The sequence below is a fragment of the Pongo pygmaeus genome, chromosome 20 (assembly GCF_028885625.2).
Source record: "Pongo pygmaeus isolate AG05252 chromosome 20, NHGRI_mPonPyg2-v2.0_pri, whole genome shotgun sequence".
Lineage (NCBI taxonomy): Eukaryota > Metazoa > Chordata > Mammalia > Primates > Hominidae > Pongo > Pongo pygmaeus.
Window position 1 is genome coordinate 9,093,477 of NC_072393.2, and position 24,426 is coordinate 9,117,902.

Sequence of the window (24,426 nt, forward strand, 5' to 3'; positions counted from 1 at the left end):
CATAGAGAGTGGAATAATAGACAGGGGAGACTTGGAAGGGTTGGGGAGTGGAGGAGAGTGGATGATGAGAAATTACTCAATGGGTACAATGTACATTATTCAGGTAATGGATACCCTAAAAGCCCAGACTTCCCCACTGGGCAATAAATCCATGTAACAAAATTGCACTTGTACCCCTTAAATATATACAAATAATAACTTTAAAAAGTAGTGTGCAATATGGAGCAGCCACAAGTGGCTTTTTAAATTAAAATTAAATAAAATTAAAACTTCGGTATCTCAGTTACATTAACCACACTTCAAGCTTAGTAATCACACATGGCTTTGTGCTGAATGGCACAGATAGAAACATTTTCTATCACTGCAGAAAGTTCTATTGGATGGTACTGATTCAAGGCAAGGTTTGGCAAACTACAGCCATGCTGGGTCCATGGCCTGGTTTTAGAAAGCTTGTAAGCTGACAACAATTTTAATTAAAAAAAAAAATTGGGGCCCGGTGTGGTGGCTCACGCCTGTAATCCCAGCACTTTGGGAGGCCCAGGTGGGCAGATCACGAGGTCAGGAGATTGAGACCATTCTGGCCAACATGGTGAAACCCTGTCTCTACTAAAAATACAAAAAAAATTAGCCAGGCATGGTGGCGGGCGCCTGTAGTCCCAGCTACTCAGGAGGCTGAGGCAGGAAAATGGCGTGAACCCAAGAGGCAGCGCTTGCAGTGGGCCGAGATCGTGCCACTGCACTGCAGCCTGGGCGACAGAGCGAGACTCTGTCTCAAAAAAAACAAAAACAAAAACAAATAAAAAACAAAACAACAACAACAAACAAACAAAAAACCAAATTGGTAAAACAAGAAAAAGAAAAACCTGTGACAGGCATGTGAAAGGCTTGTTGATTCTGAAGGATCAACAGTACTCTCTTGCACAACAATAATTCAGAACCAAGGACAGTGCACACAGGCATTGGAAGGTCCCGTCTAAAACATTATTCACATTTGACTTGAAAAGAACCTTGTATGAAATCTAGTTATTCCTTCTGCAAATATGAGTTGAGTGTTTATTATGTGCCAGGCAGAATATGGGTTTCTTGGAATGTAGTGGTGAAAGAGCAGACAGTTACTCTCTGTTATATTCCTGATACATGGTACAATGTATATAACTATTCTTTGAATGGGTAAAATTGGATATGCAAAGTTGAGCCACCTTGAAGCCATCTCCAGAGTTGGAAAATAGGTCCATCCTACCACATTTGTTGAGGATGAATCACATAGAACTTGAAACTGGAAGCCCTCATTGACCTGCTGAGGCAGGAGGATCACTTGTGGCCAGGAGTTAGACCAGTCTGGGCAACATAGTGAGACCCTGTCTCTACAAAAAATTTAGAAATTAGCAAGTCATGGTGACACGTGCCTGTAGTTCCAGCTACTCGGGAGGCTGAGGTGGGAGGCTCGCTTGAGCCTGGGAGTTCAAGACTGCAGTGAGCTGTGATTGCACCACTGTACTCCATTCTGGTTAACAGAGTGAGACCCTGCCTCTAAAAGAAAAAAACAAACACAAAAAACCAGAGCCGGGTGCAGTGGTGCCTGCCTGCTTGTAATCCCAGCACTTTGGGAGGCTGAAGCAGGTGGCATGCTTGAGCTCAGGAGTTCAAGACCAGCCTGGGCAATGTCGCAAAACCCCATCTCTAGAAAAAATACAAAAATTATCCGGGTGTGGTGGCGCATGGCTGTAGTCCCAGCTACTTGGGAGGCTGAGGTGGGTGGATTGCTTGAGTCCGGGGGTTGAGGTTGCAGTGAGCTGAGATCATGTCACTGCACTCCAGCCTAGGTGACAGAGTGAGACCCTCTCTCAAAAACAAACAAACAACACAACTACAATAACTAATCAGGGTAATTGTTTAACACTGCAGCTGCCTGGGGGTGGAGGAGCAATACCATCTAGGGCAGGCAAGATGGGAACCAAAAACCAAGTGGCTTGCTAAGTACAGAGAGATAAGAAGTCCAGAGAGGAGATGTGACTAGCCTGAGGTCACAGAGCTGGCCAGAAGAGGGCAAATGCCTCCCATATCCCTCGGGCATCCTTTTCTTTCCTTCAATGATGGGTAAAGCCTAGGAGAACTAAGCCACCTTCTCCCAGTCTGAGAAAGCTTGATGATGAATCGTCCCCAAGCCTTCGGATTCCCAGGGAAAGACCCAGGTTAGGAAGTGGGAGCTTCCACCTCAGCCCCAATGACCCAGGGAGCTTTACCATCCACAAGAACACTGCTCCTGTCCAGGGTGAAGTTCTGCAGCTGGGTACCATTCCGGGTCATCCGCAGGAATTCCTCATAGATGGCAACTCTGTCTACTCTCCGAGCCAGTGGCGAGAAGTTACACAGGGAGTCCACCCCAGTGTGGTCGCTGTTGGGGACAGACCTGGAAGGGGACAGGGATAAGCAAAGATATCTGCAATTTTATCATGATTCTAGGCTTTCTCCTTCTAGGCTCTTCCTGCAGGAACTTTCTACAATGATGTAAACATTCTATGTTGGCCGGGCACAGTGGCTCATGCCTGTAATCCCAGCACTTTGGGAGGCCCAGGCAGGCGGATCATGAGGTCAGGAGATCGAGACCATCCATACAAATCACGAGGTCAGGAGATTGAGACCATCCATACAAATATTAGCTGGGTGTGGTGGCGTGTGCCTGTAATCCCAGCTACTCGAGAGGCTGAGGCAGGAGAATCACTTGAACCAGGGAGTAGAGATCGCAGTGAGCCGAGATCGCGCCATTGCACTCTAGCCTGGTGACAGAGCGAGACTCCATCTCAAAAACAAAACAAAAAACAAAAAAAAAATTCTACATCTGCACTACACAATGCAGCCATTAGTAGCTTCATGTTGTTATTAAATGCTTAAAATGCAGCTAGTGTGGGAGAAGAACTGAATTTCTAATTTTATTCTACTTAATTCATTTAAAAATAGCCACAGGGAGGCCAGGCACAGTGGCTCATGCCTGTTATCCCAGCACTTTGGGAGGCCAAGGCGGGTGGATCACTTGAGATCAAGAGTTCAAGGCCAGCCTGGCCAACACAGTGAAACCCCATCTCTACTAAAAACACAAAAATTAGCTGGTATGGTGGCGCACGCCCATAATCCCAGCTATTTGGGAGGCTGAGGCAGGAGAATCGCTTGAACCTGGAAGTGGAGGTTGCAGTGAGCTGAGATTGCACCACTGCACTCCAGCCTGGGCAACAGAGGGAGACTCTGTCTCAAATAAATAAATAAATAAATAAATAAATAAATAAAGTAATAGCCACAGGGAGAATATTTCTGGAATGTTGGGGTAACGACTTCTGAATACCCATAAAATCAACGAGAACATTGGCCAAAATAGTCCAAATCAATTTTTCCAGAAGTCTAGAAGTGAACCAAAGGCTTGCAAAAATTCAAGGGGTGTTTAGTTAAGGAAAGTGTTAAATATCAGTAAAAAGAGCAAGCTTTGTGGCATTTTAACTTGAATTATTTCCACAGTTCTCTTTCAAGATCCTCAGTATTTTATTATTATTATTATTATTATTATTATTATTATTATTATTATTTTTTGAGACAGGCTCTGGCTCTGTTGCCCAGGCTGGAGTGCATGGCACAATCTTAGCTCACTGCAACCTCTGCCTCCTGGGCTCAAGCCATCCTCCCACCTCAGCCTCCTAAGTAACTGGGACTACAGTGCATGCCACTATGCTCAGCTGATTTTTGTATTTTTTATAGAGATGTGTTTTCACCATATTGCCCAGGCTGGTCTCAAACTCCTGAGCTCAAGCGATCCATCCACCTTGGCCTCCCAAAGTGCTGGGATTACAGTCGCGAGCCACTGCATCCAGCAAGACCCTCAGTAACTTTGAAAACCAGCAGCCTCAGAATCATGATAGCTGTGAAAACCAGCTGCCTAGCAGTCAAAATAGCTTTAGAGTTCTCCAGACATCAATCTGCAGAACATTGTCACTATTTGATCTGTTTGGCAGCTCCTTGAAAAAGCCCTATTCTCAGGGATCATATTTATTTGTTCTGACTCAGAATTTGTTTAGTGAGGAAAGCCTGTTCTCAGGGCAGTTGTCAAAAACAAAACAAAAAAATCATTGGTACCCGCCCATTGGAAATGATACCTCTCATTGAAAAGCAGAGTTAGGCTGCTAGATTCTAAGTCATCTGGTTTTAGTCCCCTCCTTCCCCCATCTTCCATAGGTCCTGATTTCAGTAGCTGATGTCTTAATGTAGTAGATTCTACACTCTAGACTCCATGGCCTCAGCACCAGGTACCTTTATGTCTGCTGAGATTTACACCAGCTCGAGTGTTGAAGCCAGTTGGGCTCCAGCTTTAGGAAAAAGCTGGTTTTTAGTTAACAGCTCTCTATTTCTAGGGCTCTCTTCCATCAAAGCTATGGCTTGGGGACACTTCTATTTAAAGCACAGCAGAAGTTCCTAGAGTCATTAGGTCCTGAGTTAGAACTCACCTGAATGTTGAAACTTGACAGTCAGAAAAATAACTCTTGATGCTGCTGTTTTGGAAGAGTTGGTTGAGCTGAAAGACAGGGTGATGTTTCTTAGGTCAGAATCCTGGCCCCAGTAGCATCAGAGAAGTTTCAGCCACTGAGCACACTTCTCCATCTATTTTGCTTCTTGTCATGACAACCACTTGCCCAGGTATGTATATCAAAGGACATGCTCTTCTAGGGTATGACTTAGCTGTGTGACCTTGGGTCAGCTACTGAACCTCTCTGTGCTTGTGTCTTGAATGGGAATAAGAACCTGTCTTTGTGGATCATTATAAAAAGTCACCCTGTGGCTACCCCGTATGCATAAGTCAGTTTCTGCATGGCAACAGAGTGGACACACCACCCCCTTCTCACCGCGTCCTCAATATTCCTTTTGTTCCTCTGGTAATTGGTGGTGCCTGGCTGGGCCATGTCCCCGGAATATGGTAGGTTGGTGATGGTGAAATTCAGGTAGAAGTGCTGGGTGCTGGAGCTGCTTGTTGGTTGATAAACTGATGACTCCATTTCTAGAATTTAAAAAAAAGTATGTAAAAATCCACTATCAAGGCAGGGTTTTAAGAAAGAGATTATTCCAGCTAGCTTACTTATTCCTGGCAGTGTGAGCTGAGCTAGGTTTTTCTTTTTTTTTTTTTTTTTTTTGGCAGGGGGGTCATTTGTTTTGTTTTTTGAGACAGTTTCACTCTCTTTGCCCAGTCTGGAGTGTAATGGCGTGATCTTGGCTCACCACAACCTCCACCTCCTGGGTTCAAGCCATTCTCCTGCCTCAGCCTCCCGAGTAGCGGGATTACAGGCATGCGCCACCCTGCCTGGCTAATTTTTTTTTTTTTTTTTTTTGTATTTTTAATAGAGACAGGGTTTCTCCATGTTGGTCAGGCTGGTCTCGAACTCCCGACCTCAGGTGATCCGCCCGCCTTGGCCTCCCAAAGTGCTAGGATTACAGGTGTGAGCCACCGCACCTGGCTGAGCTAGGATTTTAAAGGTGGGATGGAGAGTTTTAGGTAACAGCTCTGTATTGGATGGAGGATCTTCCTCCATCCATCTGTCCAACTTGCATCCATCCACCCATCTACCTGTCCAATTCTCTTTCTACCAAGCATTGTAAGAATTCCCTACAACATGGGGGAAAAGAGACTGGGTTTCTCTGGGGGTGTAGTCAGCAATTGCAGGCGCTGAGCAACCCAGAATCTTCTAACTAATGATATTTGTTCCTAAAGGGTCTTCTTGCCTCCGCTCTCCTCTCCCCCCACCCTCCATTCTGCACACAGCACCCAAAGGATGAGCAGAATTCATTTCATTTTCTTTCTAAAGCAGAACTCATGAGTGTGTCATGTTCCTCCCCAAGCCATTCCAGTACCCAACAAAGTCTCTGCCCACATCTTTGGCTTCAACTGTCACCTCTCCAATATCAAAGCGGATGCTCCAGCTACACCAATCTTCTTAAACTTGCCCCAAAATGCCATGTTCTTTTTTTTTTTTTTGAGACGCAGTTTTGCTCTTTTTGCCTAGGCTTGAGTGCAATGGCACAATCTTGGCTCACTGCAACCTCCGCCTCCCGAGTTCAAGCGGTTCTCCTGTCTCAGCCTCCCAAGTGGCTAGGATTACAGGCACACACCACCACGCCTGGCTAATTTTTGTATTTTTAGCAGAGATGGGGTTTCATCATATTGGTCAGGCTGGTCTTGAACTCCTGACCTCAGGTGATCCACCCATCTCGGCCTCTGAAAGTGCTGGGATTACAGGCGTGAGCCACCGCACGCGGCCAAATGCCATATTCTTTCTATCTTCTAGGTTATAGATGCATGGAGCACAATTCTCCATCTATTACCCCCGGCTAGGTCCCATTGTCTGTCAGATCTCAGCTTCTTCACCCCTTCCTACACAAAACTTTCCAAGACAAGGTTGTGTGTTCCTCCTTGGGGCTCCCACAGGCTCCTGAAATTCCCTTATCATAGCAATGATCACACTGTATCATTAGTGCGTGTTTACTTCCATTGTTTATTTATTTTTTATTTTTATTTATTTATTTATTTTTGAGACAGAGTCTTGATCTGTTGCCCAGGCTGGAGTGCAGTGGCGTGATCTCGGCTCACTGCAAGCTCTGCCTCCTGGGTTCACGCCATTCTCCTGGCTCAGCCTCCTGAGTAGCTGGGACTACAGGCGGCCACCACCATGCCCGGCTAATTTTTTTGTATTTTTAGTGGAGACGGGGCTTCACCGTGTTAGCCAGGATGGTCTCGATCTCCTGACCTCGTGATCCACCCGCCTGGGCCTCCCAAAGTGCTGGGATTACAGGCGTGAGTCACCACGCCTGGCCTACTTCCATTGTTTATTGAATGAATGAATGACTTATTCATTTATCGATTCATTCATTTAATCATTTTAATCAATCAATTAATCAATTAAATCAATTCTCAATTAAATCAATTAATCAATTATGTACTGAATCATTTATTATTCATTAATTAAATGAATGAATCAATAAATTGATTCAAAATAAATGATTTATTGATTCATTCACTCAACTCAATTCTTTTTACATGTAAAAATAGCTATTCTCTTAGGTGTAATGGCTGAGTGTTCTGTTCCTGCCTCATTGGATGATCTACTGCCAGAGGTCACCTACGTGGGTCTCCAGAAAGCCTCCCTTTCCCTCTCTAGAGCCTCCACCAATTCCGCTGGTACTGAGAAGCCCCATCTTTCCTCAGAACCCCACCTCTTCCAGTTATGAAACCAGCCACCCCACCTTGTACCTGTCACATGGATGTCCACCAACTGGTAGGTGGAGCCCAGCCAATGGGATGAGGCATTCAGGGTCTTAGCTAGAAAGACTTGCTCCACCAGGCCGGGGTCCAGATTGGAGAAGAACAATGCCTTGACAGTGACCAACACAGAGTCCATCCTAGGGACAGAGACCACAGGAATTCAGCCAGTACTCAGCATCAGCAGGGTCATCGGTTGCTGTCTTTAAAGAGCGAAAGATCTAGAGGCAAGGTGGTGGTGGGGTGCCTAGCTGCCCCCACCCCCAGTCTAGAGAAGGGTTCTGATCAAAATGGGAGGCCTTCGGCTGGACGCAGTGGCTCACGCCTGTAATCTCAGCACTTTAGGAGGCCGAGGCAGGCAAATTGCCTGAGGTCGGGAGTTCAAGACCAGCCTGACCAACATGGCAAAACCCTGTCTCTAATAAAAATACAAAACTACACCGGGTGTGGTGGCGCGTGCCTGTAGTCCCTGCTACATGGGGGGGGTGCTGAGGCAGGAGAATTGCTTGAACCCAGGAGGCAGTTGCAGTGAGCCAAGATCACACCACTGCACTCCAGCCTGAGCAACAGAGCATGACTCCATCTCAAAAAAAAAAAAAAAAAAAAAAAAGAAGGCTTCCAGGAATTATGTCTAGAAGCAATAACAGTAACAATAATCGACATTTATTGAACACTTTTTATAGATCAAGACTGCTAAAAGTGACTTATGCATTCTTCATCATCACTCTTGTGGAAGGTATTGTTAAAATTATCCCAATTTCTCCCACATTTTCCCTCTTGATTTCTACTTATTATTTTATTTTATTTTTTTTGAGATAGGGTCTCGCTCTGTCACCCAGGCTGGAGTGCAGCCTCCTAGGCTCAGGTGATCCTCCCACCTCAGCTTCCTGAGTGGCTGGGACTACAGGTGTGTGCCACCATGCCTGGCTAATTTTTGTATTTTTTGTAGAGACTAGGTCTCCCTGTGTTGCCCTCACTGGTCTTGAACTTCTGGGCTCAAGAGATCTGCCTGCCGTGGCCTCCCGAAGTGCTGGGATTACAGGCGTGAGCCACTGTGCCTAGCCTACTTTTGATTTTATTTGTTTTTAATTTTTGTGGGTACATAGTAGGTGTTTTTATATTTTTGGGGTACATGAGATTTTTGATACAAGCATGTAATGCATAATAATCATCAGGGTAAATGGGGTATCCATCCCCTCAAGCATATATCCTTTGTGTTGCAAACAATCCAAGCATATACCTTTAGTTATATTTTAAAATGTACAATCAAGTTATTTTTTACTATAGTCACCCTGTTGTGCTAGCAAATACTAGGTCTTATTAATTCTTTATATTTTTTGTTCCCATTAACCTTCTCCATGTTCCCAGCTGAAATACAAAAATCTTTGAAGTTTAGAAATATGCAAAGTCAGCCCTGTGTCCTGTGACCCTCCTCTTCCCAAGTATAGATATCTTCATTCCTTCATCCAGTCATCAGAGACCTGGGTTCAAATCCCAACTTTGATGGTTCTTGGGACGTTCACTCTACTGACCCTCAGTTTTCCCATCTGCACAATAGGGATGATTTTTGCACTCCACTCATAGATTCTGTTGTGAGAATTAAATGAGAGGAGGCTGGTTGATGTTAAATATTATTATTGGGCTAATATTTTGAATTCTACATCAAAAAGTTATCTTTTCCCAAGTGTCCAGAAAAAAAGAAGAAGGTGGATGCTGGAAGTTGGTGGCCCCATGAGGTTAATCCTCACTCCCTACCTTGAGGATTTATGCAAAGAGATAGTAGGATTAGCTAACAGGGATGTAGGGGAGAATGGGTACCCCACTGGGGACGTCTAGCTCAAGGGTGCTCAGAGACACAGCCACAAGCTTGGTCACCGCTTATGACCTTCAGAACTTACGTCAAGTTGGTGACCAGGCAGAAGCGGAACTTGTCATGTAGTTGACTGCCTTTGTAGAGTGTGGTGACCTAGAAGGATGGGTAGGGAGAGTGGGTGAGATGGAGGTCTCTTGGGGGTGGAGGGGCCGCTGATGCCAGTGGAAAAAAAACACAGGACTTGGAGCAAAGGGGACCAGAGTTCAAATCCTAACTCTGTTCCTAAATCACTGTGTGACCCTAGGCACACCACGCCCCTTTCTGAGCCTCAGTTTGCCCATCTGTGGAATGGGAATGGTAGTCAAGAGAGTACTTTTGGAAACTGAGAGAGAACCCAGAATACGTAGTGAAGTGAAGCATTTGAAATGATCACTTAATAGACAAATCAGGTAGAAGAGGGAGAGAAGTACACAGGGCAGGGAAGACGGGAGGGGTGAGAGATGCCCCACCTTGTCCTGGATGTCCCTCAGCATGGTGATGTACTCTGAGGATGTGGGGTCTGGATTACTGAGGTTCCAGTTGACAATGTGGAAATTTATCTGGTACTCGCCCCGGATTGATAAATTCTGGGGTGCATAGCCTGGAGCCACAGAGAAGAAGAAAAGAACATGGTGGGGAAATGTTGATCACAAAATGCAGAGCCAGAATGGCCCAGCGGTCCCCTGCCTACTGTCAGAATCAGTCAATTTCAGGTCCACATGCTGGGCATTGCAGGAGCTCTTAGACGGAAAGTTGCCCCAAAGAGAGGGAAAAATGGAATATTACACAGATTCTCCTGAGCTGAGCTTTCCTGCATGTGCTGTGCAGTTCTCACTTCTAGGAATGCATCCTTTTCATTTCCTGCAAAACTCCTGCTCACGCTTCAAAAGCCCAGTGAGAGGGAGCTCCAGGACAGCCCAAGTCTGTCTTATTCATTATTGTGTCCCAGCACAGGGCCGGGTATATAACACCCTCCTCCAGGAAGCCCTCCTTAATTTACTCCTCCTCTCAGCTCCCGTAGTACCCTGTTAATAACAGCAGTGGGGTCTTTATTGTGCCCCTAATTTGTTGTTAACTTGAGTATGAGTTTTTCAGAGACAGAAAAATGTGTCTTCTATCTCCAGACCCAGTACAAGGCTTGGGGCAGAACAGCCACCCATATATGTTTGCTGAATGAATGAATTAATGTATGTGAGTTACAGCAGAGACACTAGTCTTTAATTTGCTCACTCATTCAATGATTCTTTCCATACTATGGTGTGCTGATGTACTGAGAACCAAGGGTACAGTGGCACTCAGACTGTAATTTTGTTGAGTTCACAGGGTAAGGGGGAATCAGATAATTTAACAAGTACTTACAGTAAAGTGTGATAAATGTCAGCCTTGTGCCCATCTAGGAACTTTGGGACCATGTACAACAGGATTTCTCACCCTTGAAATTATTGGCATTTGGGGCTGGATCATTCCCTGGGGTGGGCATCTCCTGTGCACTTGAAAATGGGCTACTGACCCACTAGATGCCAGTTGCACCCTCCTTCCCTCCCTGAGTTGTGATACCCAAAAATGATTCCAGATATTGCCTAGAGTCTCCCAGTTGGGAAGTGGGGTGGGGCAGAAGTGCAGAATTGTCCCCTGGTAATAACCACTGACACAGAGGATCCTCATATAGAAGGGACCTGCTATCCTGTCCCAAAGGATGCCAATGGCTCAGCCACTTGGGTTTTGAATTGAAATTAATTATGGATGTACCTGGGGGTTTTCATTATGCTAAGTGAAATAAACCAGATAGAGAAAAACAAATACTGCATGATCTCACTTATATGTGGGATCAGAAGAAGTCAAACTTACAGAAGCAGAGAGTAGCATGATGGTTATCAGGGGCTAGGGGCATGGGGGTGGTGATAGAGAAAATGGGGAGATGTTGGTCACAAAATACAAACTTTTAGTTACAAGATGAATAAGTTGTGGGGATCGAGTATAAAGCTTGATGATTATAGTTAATAATACTGTATTGTAAACCTGAAATTTTCTATGAGGGTAGACCTTAAATGTTCTCTTTCTCTCTAACTCAAACAGACGCACACAGACACACGGTAACTATGTGACATGATAGCAGTGTTAACTAATTTGATTATGGTAATCATTTCATAAGCTACACATATATTAAATCACTGCATTATACATCTTAAATACACACAATTGTATTTGATAGTTATACCGCAACCAAGTTGGAAACAAAAGTGAAGGAGAAAGAGACAAACAATTTATGACATTAATTTGGTCAAAGAATTTCATGCTATTTACTCAAAATAATGGGAAAGACCCTCCCCTTGGTGGTTTGGGGAAGGTTGTCCCCCAGCCAGGCCTTGGGCTATTTTTTTTAGACAGGAAAGGGACAAATAATAGTCACGGTGGGCCGGGCATGGTGGCTCATGCCTGTAATCCCAGCACTTTGGGAGGCCAAGGCAGGTGGATCACCTGAGGTCAGGAGTTCGAGACCAGCCTGGGCAACATGGCGAAACCCTGTCTCTACTAAAAATACAAAAATTAGCTGAGCATGGTGGCATGCACCTGTAATCCCAGCTACTTGTGAGGCTGAGGCAGGAGAATCACTGTTGCAGAGCCGAGACTGCACCACTGCACTCCAGCCTGGGTGATAGAGTGAGACTCCATCTCAAAAACAAAGAAACCAACCCCCAAAAAGTCACTGTAAATCCAAGTTCAGCCTGACACTCACCATTGATGAAGAGGCTATCCCTGTCCAGGACATAGAAGCCCAGTTGGGTGACACCATGGGTCAGCTGACTCAGCTCCCAGTAAAGCTGCTGTATGTCCAGCCCGGGACCCACAGGGTCAGGGTGGTAGGTGCAGGAGGTGTCCACGCCAGTGGCTGCCCCATCCTTCTCAGGCCTGGGGAGAGAGGAATTTGAGGACTCTAGAGAGGTCCCGAGACCTCTGCAGGTAAAGAGCAGAGGAGGGAGGAGCAGGGGAAGGCTGAGGAAGGGGTGGTCACAAAAGGGGTGGTCGTTACTGGCAAATGGCCAGGAAGTGGTCTCACCTGAGGGAGATCAGTTGGCAACCCAAGTAGAAGGGGCCCATGCTGCTCTTCTGGAACAAGGGTCTGAGCTTGAGAGGAAGGAGGAAGAGGGTAAGCCGAGGAACAGAGGCTGGGGGTAGGATTTATCCCACCAGGAGCTGCTGGGACCAGGGTCTCACCAGGTGCTGCAGGACCCTTTCGGTGGAGTTGAATGTAGCTGAGCCCTTGCCCATATCTGGTGAATACTGGAGATTGGAGATGGTGAAGTTGAGTGTGAGGGTCTTCAGGTGGTACCCCATGGCTGCAGGAGGGGAGGAGGAGAGACGTCTGCAACTGAGGGCTGGTCTGAGACTAGATCAGACTACACTCATTATTAACTAGTGTGGCCATCCAAGTCAGAAGCTACGTATCTTCTCCCCTCCAAGTAACACCAATTCTCTTTGCTGAATATTCATCACATATATCCTCTCTCTCCTCCCCTATCCCAGTTCAGGTCTTATTTTCTCTCACCCTGATTAGTACCCTGGCAGACTCACTGGATGCCCTGTCTAAAGGACATTCTCTATACTGAACACAAAAAGAATCTTTCTGAAATGACAGTCTCACTATGGCTGTCCCTGCTCTAGTACCATCCACAGCTCCCTATGGCCTTCAGTGTTAAGTTCAAATTTCTTGACTTGGCATTCAAGGCCCTTCCCAATCTGGCTCCTGCTGACCTTTCAGTCTCACTTATCCATCCACTCTGGGTTAAGCTTTATGTTTCATGCAAACCAAATTTCTCTCACTTCTCCCTATACTCTATGCTGTTTCTGGCCACTGAGGCTTTGCTCATGGAATCCCCTCTTTCAGTTTTACTGTTCATGCCCTATTTGCCTGAATCACTCTTAATCATCCTTAAAGACTCAGTTCGGGTGAAACTTTCTCCAGAAAGCCCTCCTCCTTCCCAATTATGCCAGGTGTCTCACCCCAAAACATCTGACATTATGATGGTCTATTTACTTCATAAAATTTGGGGCTCCATGAGGGCAGGTGTCTGATTGAAATGCTAGTCTAATCTTTGAGGAGGAAAAATGGCCCCAGATACCTGTTGTGGCTTCTGACAGAGGAGGCAGGAATGTGGTGGCTGGCTTGGGAGCTGTGGAAGGAACAGTCCATCAGAGAGGAAAAAAGCCCACCACCTAGTGGGAGAAGCTCCCCTGGGCTTCATCAGTGGTCCAAGCCAGGACAACCATTCACAGGTGGGCCATAAATGAGACTGAGGGAAGGAGTGATTGTGTGAGTGGAGGAGTGAGCAAGATGGATGGATGGATGGATGGATGGATGGATAAAAGGACAGGTGGAAGGAAGGACAAGCAGGTGAATGGGCAAGAGGATGTGTGGGTGGATGGAAAGATGGATGAATGGATGGAAGGACAGAAGGAAGGAGAGACAGGCAGATGAATAGGCAGGAGGATGGATGGAGAGATGGATGGATGGTTGGAAGGACAGAAAGAAGGACAAACAGGTGGATGGGGAGAAGGATAGATGGATGGATGATGGATGGATGGATGGATGGTTGGAAGGACAGAAAGAAGGACAAACAGGTGAATGGGGAGAAGGATAGATGGATGGATGATGGATGGATGGATGGGTGGATGGATGGATAAAAGGACAGATGGAAGGAAGGACAATTGAGTGAATGGGGAGGAGAATGGGTGGAGAGATGGCTGGCTGGATAGATGGATGGATGGAAAGACAGAAATAAGGAAACAGGTGAACGAAGAGGAGAATGAATGGAGAGATGGGTGGATGGTTGGAAGGACAGAAAGAAAGACAAACCGGTGAATAGGGAGAAGGATGGATGGATGGATGGTGGATGGATGGAGAGATGGATAAAAGACAGATAGAAGGAAGGACAAGCAGGTGAATGGGCAGGAAGATGGGTGGATGGATGAATGGAAGGACAGAAGGAAGGAGGGGCTAGAAAGTGAATGGGCAGAAGGATGGATGGGTGGTGGATGAGTGGATGGGTGGATGGATGGATGGATGGATGGATAGATGTATAGAAGGACAGAAGAAAGGACAAACAGGTGAATTGGCAGGAGGATGGGTGATGGATGAATAGATGGATAAAAGGACAGATGGAAGGAAGGACGAGGAGGTAAATGGTCAGGAAAATGGGTTGGATGGATGGATGGGTGAATGGATGGATGGAGGGATGGAGGGAAGGACGGATGGTGTCTGAGAGATGACTGGAAGGATAGAAAAATGGATGGCTGGAAAGATAGACAAGTGGATCACTGGATAAAGCAATGGGCAAATTTAGCCAAAACCAGTAGCCAGCAGAGTCTGCAGCTTGACCATGAAGCCTCTGCTGGGTCACTCGGAGGAGATTTTCTTATCAGGAGGTATGGACTAACAAGGTCATCATCTGACCTCAACCTCTATGCCTGTAGGGAATGCTTGTTCAAACTTCTTCCTCCAACCCAGAGGGACATGGAAAATTCACAAAGCCAAGACTATGGCTGCAGGTCTAAAAACAGGCCAAGGACTCAGCATTCTTCCTCCCACTGAGACATTGCCCCTCACCACCTCAGGGGACCAGCCCGAATTTGGGGCAACCTTTCTTCATGAATGAGGAGAAAAGCTTGAACCAAGACCCACGGAGATTGAAATGGGCACTGGATTCAAAGACACGTACTTGTAGGAGGCTCATCTGGACCAGGTTCATTATAACCTAGAAACAAAGAAGTCACACATAAGAGGAGGTGGTGGAACTGTCCCAGATACTCCATGCCTTTGTCCTTATGGGGCCCTGCCTGGATGCCTTTCCCTTTGTGTATCTAGAGATTATGGACACATTTATGTATCATCTAATATTTGACTTAAATGTGTTCACCACTAGAAAGAATTTCCTGATATTTCAATTAGCACTGACCCTTCCCTACTCACGTCTCCAGCATGCCTCCAATGAGAGGCTCTCACTACCTTTGTGTTCACAAGTCTATCCTCCTATCCATCCATAACCCCTGCCTCCCCTTCCAGTCCTCCTCCAATCTATTCCTCCACCCAATGAATGTTTATTAAGGGTTTACTATGTGCAAGGCTCCCTTTACATTTGGGGAATATAGGGTAGAACAAAACAGTCTCCGCCCCTCTGGAGATTACATTAGGACAGGATGCACATGTAACCTATCTCTGTCCCTGGGGACAGGCACAAGACCTGGTTAATAGTAGCTGCTTGGTAAATCTAAATGAAGGAACAAAATGAAGCATATAAGCGCTGCAGTTTACAAGGGGGAACAGCTCCCTGCAATAGCCAAGTTGAAGGGACTGGATGTTAACTCAGATCATCAAGACCCAACCCGCACCTGTGTGTTTATCACAGCACTATTTACAATAGCAGAGATGTAGAATCAACCTATATGTCCATCAACAGATGAATCCATAAAGAAAGTGTGGTATATATGCACAGTGGAACACTATTCAGCCATAAAGAGAAATAAAACCATGCTGCTGAGGTTGCAGAGAAAAAGGAGTGCTTATACACTGTTGGTGGGAGTGTAAATTAGTTCATCCACTGTAGAAAGCAGCAGGACGATTCCTCAAAGAGCTAAAAACAGAACTACCATCCGACCCAGCAATCCCATCACTACATATATGCCCAAAGGAATATAAATTTTTCTGTCATAAAGACACATGTTCATTGAAGCACCATTCATAATACCAAAGACATGGAATCTACTTAAATGCCCATCAAGGATAGACTGGATAAAGAAAATGTGGTACGTATACACCATGGAATACTATGCAGCTATAAAAAAGAATGAGATCGTGTCTGTTGCAGGAACATGGATGGAGCTGGAGGTCATTATCTTTAGCAAACTAATGCAGGAACAGAAAACCAAATACTGCCTGTTCTCACTTATAAGTGGGAGCTAAATGATGAGAACACATGGACACATAGAGGGGAACAACAGACACCGGGGCCTACCTGAGGTTGGAGGGTGGCAGGTGGAGGGTGGAGGGTGGAGGGTGGGAGGAGGGAGAGCATCAGAAAAAATAACTAATGGGTACTAGGCTTAATACTTGGGTGATGAAATAATCTGTACAAGAAACCCCTGTGACATGAGTTTAACCACACAGAAAATCTGCACGTGTATGTCTGAACTTAAGAGTTAGAAAAAAAGAATGAATCCATGTCTTTTGCAGCAACATGGATGAAACTGAAGTTACCTTAAGTGAAACAAGTCAGACACAGACAGACAAATAGCACATGTTCTCAATCATAAGTGGGAGCTAAACAATATGTAGACAAGAACTCAGAGAGGGGAATGATAGATAAAGGAGGCTTGGAAGGGTGAGGGGGTAGGAGCGAGGTGGGTGATGAGAAATGACTTAATGGATACAATGTATGTTATTGGAGTGGTGGATACTCTGAAAGTCTGACTTCACTACTATGCAATCTATGCATGTAACAAAATTGCACTTGTACCCCATAACTGTATACATACAATGATGATGAGGAGGAGGATAGTAATAATAATAATAAAGAACATCAAGACTCAGACTAGCCAAAAACTTACTGTGGGCATGGGCAAGTCCCTTCCCCTCTCTGTGCCTCAGTTTCCCTCTTTGCTAAAATAAGAGTAATGAAAGCCCAGGATGTCTCTCTACATCCCGGTACCTACCTAAAGGTACATCATATAAGTGATACGGGGTGCCCACCTCATGGGGTCATGATGATAAGCACTGTTCTTGGGTTGGCGGTGGAGGGGATGAAAGGGGAGCTATTTTGTCAATTCTCCACAGTCATGCTTTGCCTCTCAGAACCCCATTTAGGGGATGCCTTCTTAAATGCTATCTTTTCCTGAGTTCTAGACCAATGCTGAGGCCCAGTGTGCCTGAAGCTTAGATCCCGTAGATCTTCCTGGCATAGGGGCCTCAGGTAGGAGAGAAGCCCATCCCTCCTCAATGGTGAGAAGAAAGCAGGGAAGGGAAACATGTTTGTTTCGTTTTGTTTTGAAAAGAGTCTTGCTCTGTCACCAGGCTGGAGTGCAATGGTGCGATCTCGGCTCACTGCAACCTCCGCCTCCCGGGTTCAAGCGATTCTCCTGCCTCAGCCTCCTGAGTAGCTGGGACTACAGGCGCGCACCACCACACCCAGCTAATTATTGTATTTTTAGTAGAGACAGGGTTTCACCATGTTGGCCAGGGTGGTCTCAATCTCTTGACCTTGTGATCCGCCCGCCTCAGCTTCCCAAAGTGCTGGGATTACAGGCGTGAGCCACTGCGCACGGCTGGAAATGTGTTTTTTTGTCCCCCAAGTGCCTCCACCAGGAAGACTCTTCTGTGAGTTAAACATGTGGAGTGGATCATAGCACCGAATGCTGACAAGTGGAGTTCATATCCTGGTTCCACCACTGTCAAGGTAAATTGCTTAGCCTGTGTAAGCCTCAGTTTCTTCATCTGTAAAATGGGATTAATCAGTCCAACCTTGCATGGTGGTTATGGGAGGGCCAGTGGTAATGCCAACACTTGAACCCCAAGTCTTTCCCTAGAGAACCGGGAAACAGACACCCTCCTGGACTGCAGTGGGGGCTGGGGGGTGGGGCAGGGAGATGGGGCTGAGAGCTGCTCACCGTTAAGGTAGAGGCTGTCTTTGTTCAGAGAGTAGGGGCCCAGCCGGGTGATGCCGTGGGTCTGCTGGCTCAGCTCATGGAACACCTGCTTGATAGGCAGACCTGGGCCACTGAGGGGCTGCAGGTAGGTGCAGAGGAGGTCCACCCGTGTCTCAGCGCCGCTCTTCACAGACCTGAGGAGGGAGAGGTGCAGCTTTGGGGGATGAAGGCCACCTGGCACCTCTCCACTTGTGGTCGCTGCACAACTCACAGTCCGTATTTTGGTCTCGTTGACAATTTGCACTTTCTCCACCTGGCCTTATCTGTCATCTCAGGATCTTTGCAATTGCTGTTGCTTTTGTCTGGAAGCTTCTCCCCATTTCTCCTTACCTGGATAACTTCCTGGTCATCTTCCAGGTCTCAGCTTAGAGGACTCCCTCCTCCTCCTCCTCCTCCTCCTCTTCCTCCTCCTCCTCCTCTTCCTCCTCCTCCTCTTCCTCCTCCTCCTCTTCCTCCTCCTATCTTCCTAGGCAAGGTCAGGGGCCTCCTCTGGGTCCCACAATCCTTCACTCTTTCCCTGTCACTGCCCTGGTCACCCTTTATGTAATCATAAATTATTTGTTCCTGTTCCTGCCAGAACATGGTCTCCACAAAGGAGGAAATGAACCAGTTTAGCTTACTCTTATTATATTGAAGCCCCAGAACCTAGCACCCCTTGACAACTTCCTGCAAAAATCAAAGTCCTAATGAATGGAAAAACAAAATATAGCATTTACATACAAGTGGAAAAGGAAGGGAATTCTGACACATGCTACAACATGGATGAACTTTGAGAACGTTATATTTGGTGAAATAAGCCAGCCATACAGTATAAACCAGGACATATACCATATGATTCCTCCATTCATAGGAAGTCCTTAGAATCATCAGATTCACAGAGACAGAAAGTAGAATGGTGGGTGCCAGAGGCTTGAGGAGGGGGATGAGGAATGAGTATTTCATGGGGATGGAGTTTCAGTTTGGGAAGATGAGAAAGTTTTGGAGATGGATGATAGTGGTGATGGTTGCACAGTAATGTGAAAGTGCTTGATGCCACTGAACAGGAAATATAGCTAAAATGGTAAATTTAATGTGATGTGTATGTTACCACAATATAGAAAAAAAAAATCCAGGCCAGGTGCAGTGGCTCACACCTATAATCCCAGCACTTTGGGAGGCCGAGGCAGGCGGATCACCTGAGGTCAGGAGTTCGAGACCAGCCTGATCAACATGGAGAAGCCCCATTTCTACTAAAAATACAAAACTAGCCGGGTGTGGTGGCACATGCCTGTAATCCCAGCTACTCGGGAGGCTGAGGCAGAGGAATCACTTGAACCCAGGAGGTGGAGGTTGTGGTGAGCCGAGATCATACCTGGGCAACAAGAACAAAGCTCTGTCTTAAAAAAAAAAATCCAAGTCCTCCAAGGCCCTTTGACCCTGCTGATGTCTTGAGTCTCATCCTCTCTCTCTTTCCTTCTTGCTTTCTCTCTGCTCCAGCCACACTGGCCTCTTTGCTGTTCGTAGAACATGCCAAGCTCATTTGCACCTCAAGACCTTTTTTCATGGTGTTCTCCCTGCCTGGAACAGTTTTCATGGCCATTTGGGACACAGCCCAAGATTCATCCTGGGTAAAGTTGCTCTTCCCATCACTTGCTATTTATTTATGTTTCATATGACTTTACTCCATTTGAAGCCACTTTACTTAGATATTTATGTTCCTGTTTAGCATCTGTTCTTCTCCACTGGGTGAGGGCAGGGACAGCATCTGTCTTATCACTCTAGTACCCAGCACCTCCCTCAGAGGAGCGGTGCCATGGGCATCAGTTGACTAAAAATATAAATGGAGAAGTAAATAGTGAATACCAAGAGAGTGCAAACTGACCCGAAGAAGTCAAGTTGGCAAGGATGCAAGAAAAGGAACTCTTATACATGGTTGGTGGGAATGGTAGAGGAGTGGTGCCATGGGCATGGGTTGAGTAAAAATATAAATGGAGAAGTATCTAGCAAATACCATGAGAATGCAAACCAACCCAGAAAAGTCAAGTTGGCAAGGATGCACTAAAAGGAAACTTTTTTTTTTTTTTTTTTTGAGATGGAGTCTTGCTGTGTTGCCTAGGCTGAAGTGTGCAGTGGTGCGATCTCGGCTCACTGAAAGCCCCGCCTTCCAGGTTCATGCCATTCTCCTGCCTCAGCCTCTCCAGTAGTTGAGACTACAGGCACCCGCCACCACGCCTGGCTAATTTTTTGCCTATTTTTAGTAGAGATGGGGTTTCATCATGTTAGCCAGGGTGGTCTCGATCTCCTGACCTCATGATCCACCTGCCTGGGCCTCCCAAAATGCTGGGATTACAGGCATAAGCCACCGTGCCCGGCCTAGGAAATTCTTATACACTGTTGGTGGGAATGTAAATTAGTACAACCTCAAATGAAAAACAGTATGGACATTTCTCAAAAAACAAAAAAAAATCAGAACTACCATTTGACCCAGCAATCCCACTGTTAGGGATCTACCCAATGGAAAAGTATTAGAAATAAATAGTGGTGATGGCTGCATGACATTGTGAATATAATCAATGTCACTGAATTGTACATTTAAAAATGGTTAAAATGGCAGATTTTATGTTACATGTATTTTTGCCACAATATTAAAAAATGTGATTTTCTTAAATAGATGCAGAAAAGGACCGTCTGAGAATAGCTCAACCCATATATAGTTAAAGGAAATGAGGCCAGGTGTGGTGGTTCATGCCTGTAAAATCCCAGCACTTCAGGAGGCTGAGGCAGGTGGATCACTTGAGGCCAGGAATTTGAGACCAGCCTGGTCAACATGGCAAAACCCCGTCTCTACTAAAAATGCAAAAAAAATTAGCCTGGTGTGGTGTTGGGCGCCTGTAATCCTTGCTACCTGGGAGGCTAAGGCAGGAGAATCGCTTGAATCCGGGAGGTGGAGGTTGTGGTGTGCCAAGGTCATGCCACTGCACTCCAGCCTGGAAAGCAAGAGCAAAATTCCTTGGGAGGCTGAGGCACAAGAATCGCCTGAACTCAGGAGGCAGAGTTTGCAGTGAGCCGAGATTGCACCACTGCACTCCAGCTTGGGTGACACAGTGAGACTCTGTCTCAAAAAAAAAAAAGAAAAAAAAGAAAAGAAAAAGAAAAAAAAGAAATGAAATCAGTATCTTAAAGAGATATCTGCACTCCTATGTTCATGCAGCACTATTCACAATAGCCAAGATATGGAAACAAGCTCAACGACCTTCAATGAATGAATGGGTAAAGAAAATGTGGCATACACATATACAATGAAATATATAAGAAAGAAGAAAATCCTGCCACTTGGGATAACATAGATGGAGCTGGAGGACATTAGGCTAAGTGAAATAAACCAGGCACAGAAAGACAAATACCATATGATCTAACTTACAGGTGGAATCTAAAACTGTCAAACTCATAGAAGCAGAGAGTAGGATGGTGGTTGTCAGGGGCTGGGAGGAGGAGCAAATGGGGTGATGCTGGTCAAAGGGTACAAACATGATAGCTATGTAGAAAGAATAGATATATTAATTAGCTGAAATGTGGCCATCATTTTACAATGTTTACCAAAATATCAAGTTGTACACTTTAAATGCAAGCAATTATTATATGTCAAAAATCAAACTGTCATGAATAAATAAAAAAGTTATTAATACCAGTCAGAATAACTATTACTAAAAAGACAAAAACCAACCAACCAACCAAACAAACACCAAACAACCAGATGCTGGCAAGAATAAAAGAAAAGGGAACTCTCATACACTGTTGGTGGGAATCCGAATTAGTACAATCTCTATGGAAAACGGTATGAGGATTTCTCAACGAACAAAAATGTAGAACTACCATTTGACCCAGCAATCCCACTATTGGGGATCTACCCAATAAAAGAAATCATTATATATAAAAAAAAAGAAAGAAAAAAAGAAATCATTATATAAAAAAGACACCTGCACGTGTGTGTTTATTGCAGCACTATTCACAACAGCAAAGGTATGGACCCAACCTAAGTGTCCATCAGTAGAAGACTGGATAAAGAAAATGTGATATATATATATATATATATATACCACGAAATACCATTCAGCCATAAAAAGAGTGAAATCATGTCTTTTGCAGCAACATGGATGGAATGGGAGTCCATTATCTTAAGTGAAACAACTCAGAAATAGAAAGTCAAATACTGCATGTTCTCATTTATAAGTGGGAGCCAATGGACTCCATGTCCATTAGCTCATGGTCAAATACCATATGTTCTCACTTATACGTGGGAGCATGGACCTGGAGTGTGGAATAATAGACACTGGATACTCAGAAAGGTGGGAGAGTGGGAGAAGGGTGGGGAGCCTCACTTAATAAGTACAATGTACACTATTCAGGTGATACACCAAAAGCTACTGTCTGGAAGTCTACTGTTTGCAGACTTCACTATGCAATATATGTATGTAACAAAAACTGCACTTGCACTCCTTAAATCCATTTTAAAAAAAGAGTGGGGCCAGATGTGGTGGCTCACGCCTGTAATCCCAGCACTTTGGGAGGCTGAGGAGGGTGGATCACCTGAAGTTAGGAGTTCGAGACCAGACTGACCAACATGGAGAAACCCCATCTCTACTAAAAATACAAAAACAATTAGCCAGGCATGGTGGTACCTGCCTGTAATCCCAGCTACTAGGGAGGCTGAGGCAGGGTAATCACTTGAACCCGGGAAGCAGAGGTTGCAGTGAGCCAAGATCGTGCCATTGCACTGCAGCCTGGGCAACGAGAGTGGAACTTTGTCTCAAAAAAAAAAAAAAAGGAAAGATAAAAAGATTAAAAAATATATACAGCCCACCCCAACCCAAGAGGGACCTCCCAGTCAGAACTCTAAGTTCTTGGTGGTGCGCTGTGGGTGGGGGAGTTTCTCACCTTAGTGCGATGACCCTGCAGCCTGTGTACTGTGCACCCAGGCTGCTCCTCTGGAACAAAGGACTGAGCTGCAGAGGGAGAAGGGAGCCCGGGTTGGTCAGAGGCAGGCAGGCAACAGCCCTAGGATGGGCATGGCAGGGTTGCAGGGGGAGGCAGGCCTCTCACCAGGTGCTGCATGACGTTGTCTGTAATGTTGAACTTGAGGGAGCCGGGTTGGCCCATGTCCGCCATGTAGCGCAGGTTGTTGACGGTGAAGTTCAGTGTGAATGGCTCCTCACTGACCACCCCGGCTAGGGCAGGGGGAAGAAAGAGAGAGAGAGAGAGAGAGAGAGAGAGAGAGAGATGAAGCTCTTGGGGAGGATGATGGGTGGGTTGGGGGTGGTGTGGGACAGGGTAGGGGCAGTGTGTTCCAAGGACCCTGTGTCCGCCTCTCAATAAACCCAACGATGACTTTTAATGGAGACAACTCCAGCAGCCAGTAAGGGTGTGCTTAATGATTTGGGATGTCCAGATGGGGTTCTTCTACCCAAATGCAGGAAGGGAAGATTCTGTAAAAAGTACCAATGGTTCTGATCTTTCCCAGGGTAAAGGCTGCATATTACCACACTGATGCAGAAGTCATGACTCTAGACATTTTTAAAAAATTTATTCTCTCTCTCTCTCTTCTTCTCTCCCCATCGATCCTTCTCTGCCTTTCTCCCATTTCTCTCTCTCTCCTACACTCACAACCAGGTATGCTAATCTTCTATGCATTGGTTAACATGGCCAACAAGCTTTGCAGCCATAACCAACCTCTCAGCACTTCAGTTTATTCATCTGTGAAACGAGACGACAATGGTTCACAATGATGTTTCCTGCCTTAACGTTGTTATAAAGCTTAAACAAGTTAATCATTGTAAATCGTGTAAGCACTGCTGGGCACACAGGTCAATATGGTGTACATGTTTATTACATGAAATATATCAGCAAATGCTTTCTAATCACTCCCTGTGTGTGGAACTTTATGGACGTATGAACTAAGGTTTTTTTTTTTTGGTTTTTTTGGGCTTTTTTTTTTTTTGGTTTTTTGTTTTGTTTTTGTTTGAGACGGAGTCTCACTTTGTCACCCAGGCTAGAGTGCAGTGGTGCGATCTTGGCTCACTGCAAGCTCTGCCTCCCAGGTTTTAAGCTATTCTCCTGCCTCAGCCTCCTGAGTAGCTGGGACCACAGGCGTGCACCACCACGCCTGACTAATTTTTTTTTGTATTTTTAGTAGAGACAGGGTTTCACCGTGTTAGCCAGGATGGTCTTGATCTCTGACCTCATGATCCACCCGCCTCGGCCTCCCAAAGTGCTGGGATTACAGGCGTGAACCATGGTGTCCGGCCAAGCTAAGGCTTAAGACAAACCTCTAGAAGAAAAATTTACCTCTTCTTCTCTCCCTGCCTTTCTTCTTTTCATCACTCTTGAACTTTCTTCTGTTCATTCTTCCTTCTCTCCTTCTCTCATTCCATCCTTTCTTCTTCCCTTCCATCTTTCATTCTATTAATGCATCCTTTCTTTCTTGCTGGCTTCCTTCCTTTCATTGTACCTTCTATCATCTATCTATCCTTCCTCTTCCTTCTCTCACTTCTTTCCTTCCTTTCACCCATCCATCCATTTATCCATCCATCCATCCATCCATTCACTTATCCAT

General features: G+C 45.5%; 1 protein-coding gene across 1 annotated transcript in view; it reads right to left on the reverse strand.

Annotated features, from left to right (window-relative positions):
* The window catches only part of MUC16 (mucin 16, cell surface associated), a 91,323-nt gene that overhangs the window by 4,884 nt on the left and 62,013 nt on the right, over positions 1–24,426 (reverse strand). The window contains exons 73-86 of the mRNA XM_063658436.1: positions 22,917–23,041; positions 22,752–22,819; positions 17,799–17,971; positions 14,858–14,893; positions 13,262–13,312; positions 12,357–12,478; positions 12,199–12,266; positions 11,878–12,050; positions 9,611–9,741; positions 9,187–9,254; positions 7,280–7,428; positions 4,884–5,035; positions 4,488–4,555; positions 2,244–2,410 (exon numbers count right to left, since the gene is read on the reverse strand). Coding sequence (XP_063514506.1) covers positions 2,244–2,410; positions 4,488–4,555; positions 4,884–5,035; positions 7,280–7,428; positions 9,187–9,254; positions 9,611–9,741; positions 11,878–12,050; positions 12,199–12,266; positions 12,357–12,478; positions 13,262–13,312; positions 14,858–14,893; positions 17,799–17,971; positions 22,752–22,819; positions 22,917–23,041 — 1,551 coding nt within the window. The remainder of the gene's footprint in view (positions 1–2,243; positions 2,411–4,487; positions 4,556–4,883; positions 5,036–7,279; positions 7,429–9,186; positions 9,255–9,610; positions 9,742–11,877; positions 12,051–12,198; positions 12,267–12,356; positions 12,479–13,261; positions 13,313–14,857; positions 14,894–17,798; positions 17,972–22,751; positions 22,820–22,916; positions 23,042–24,426) is intronic.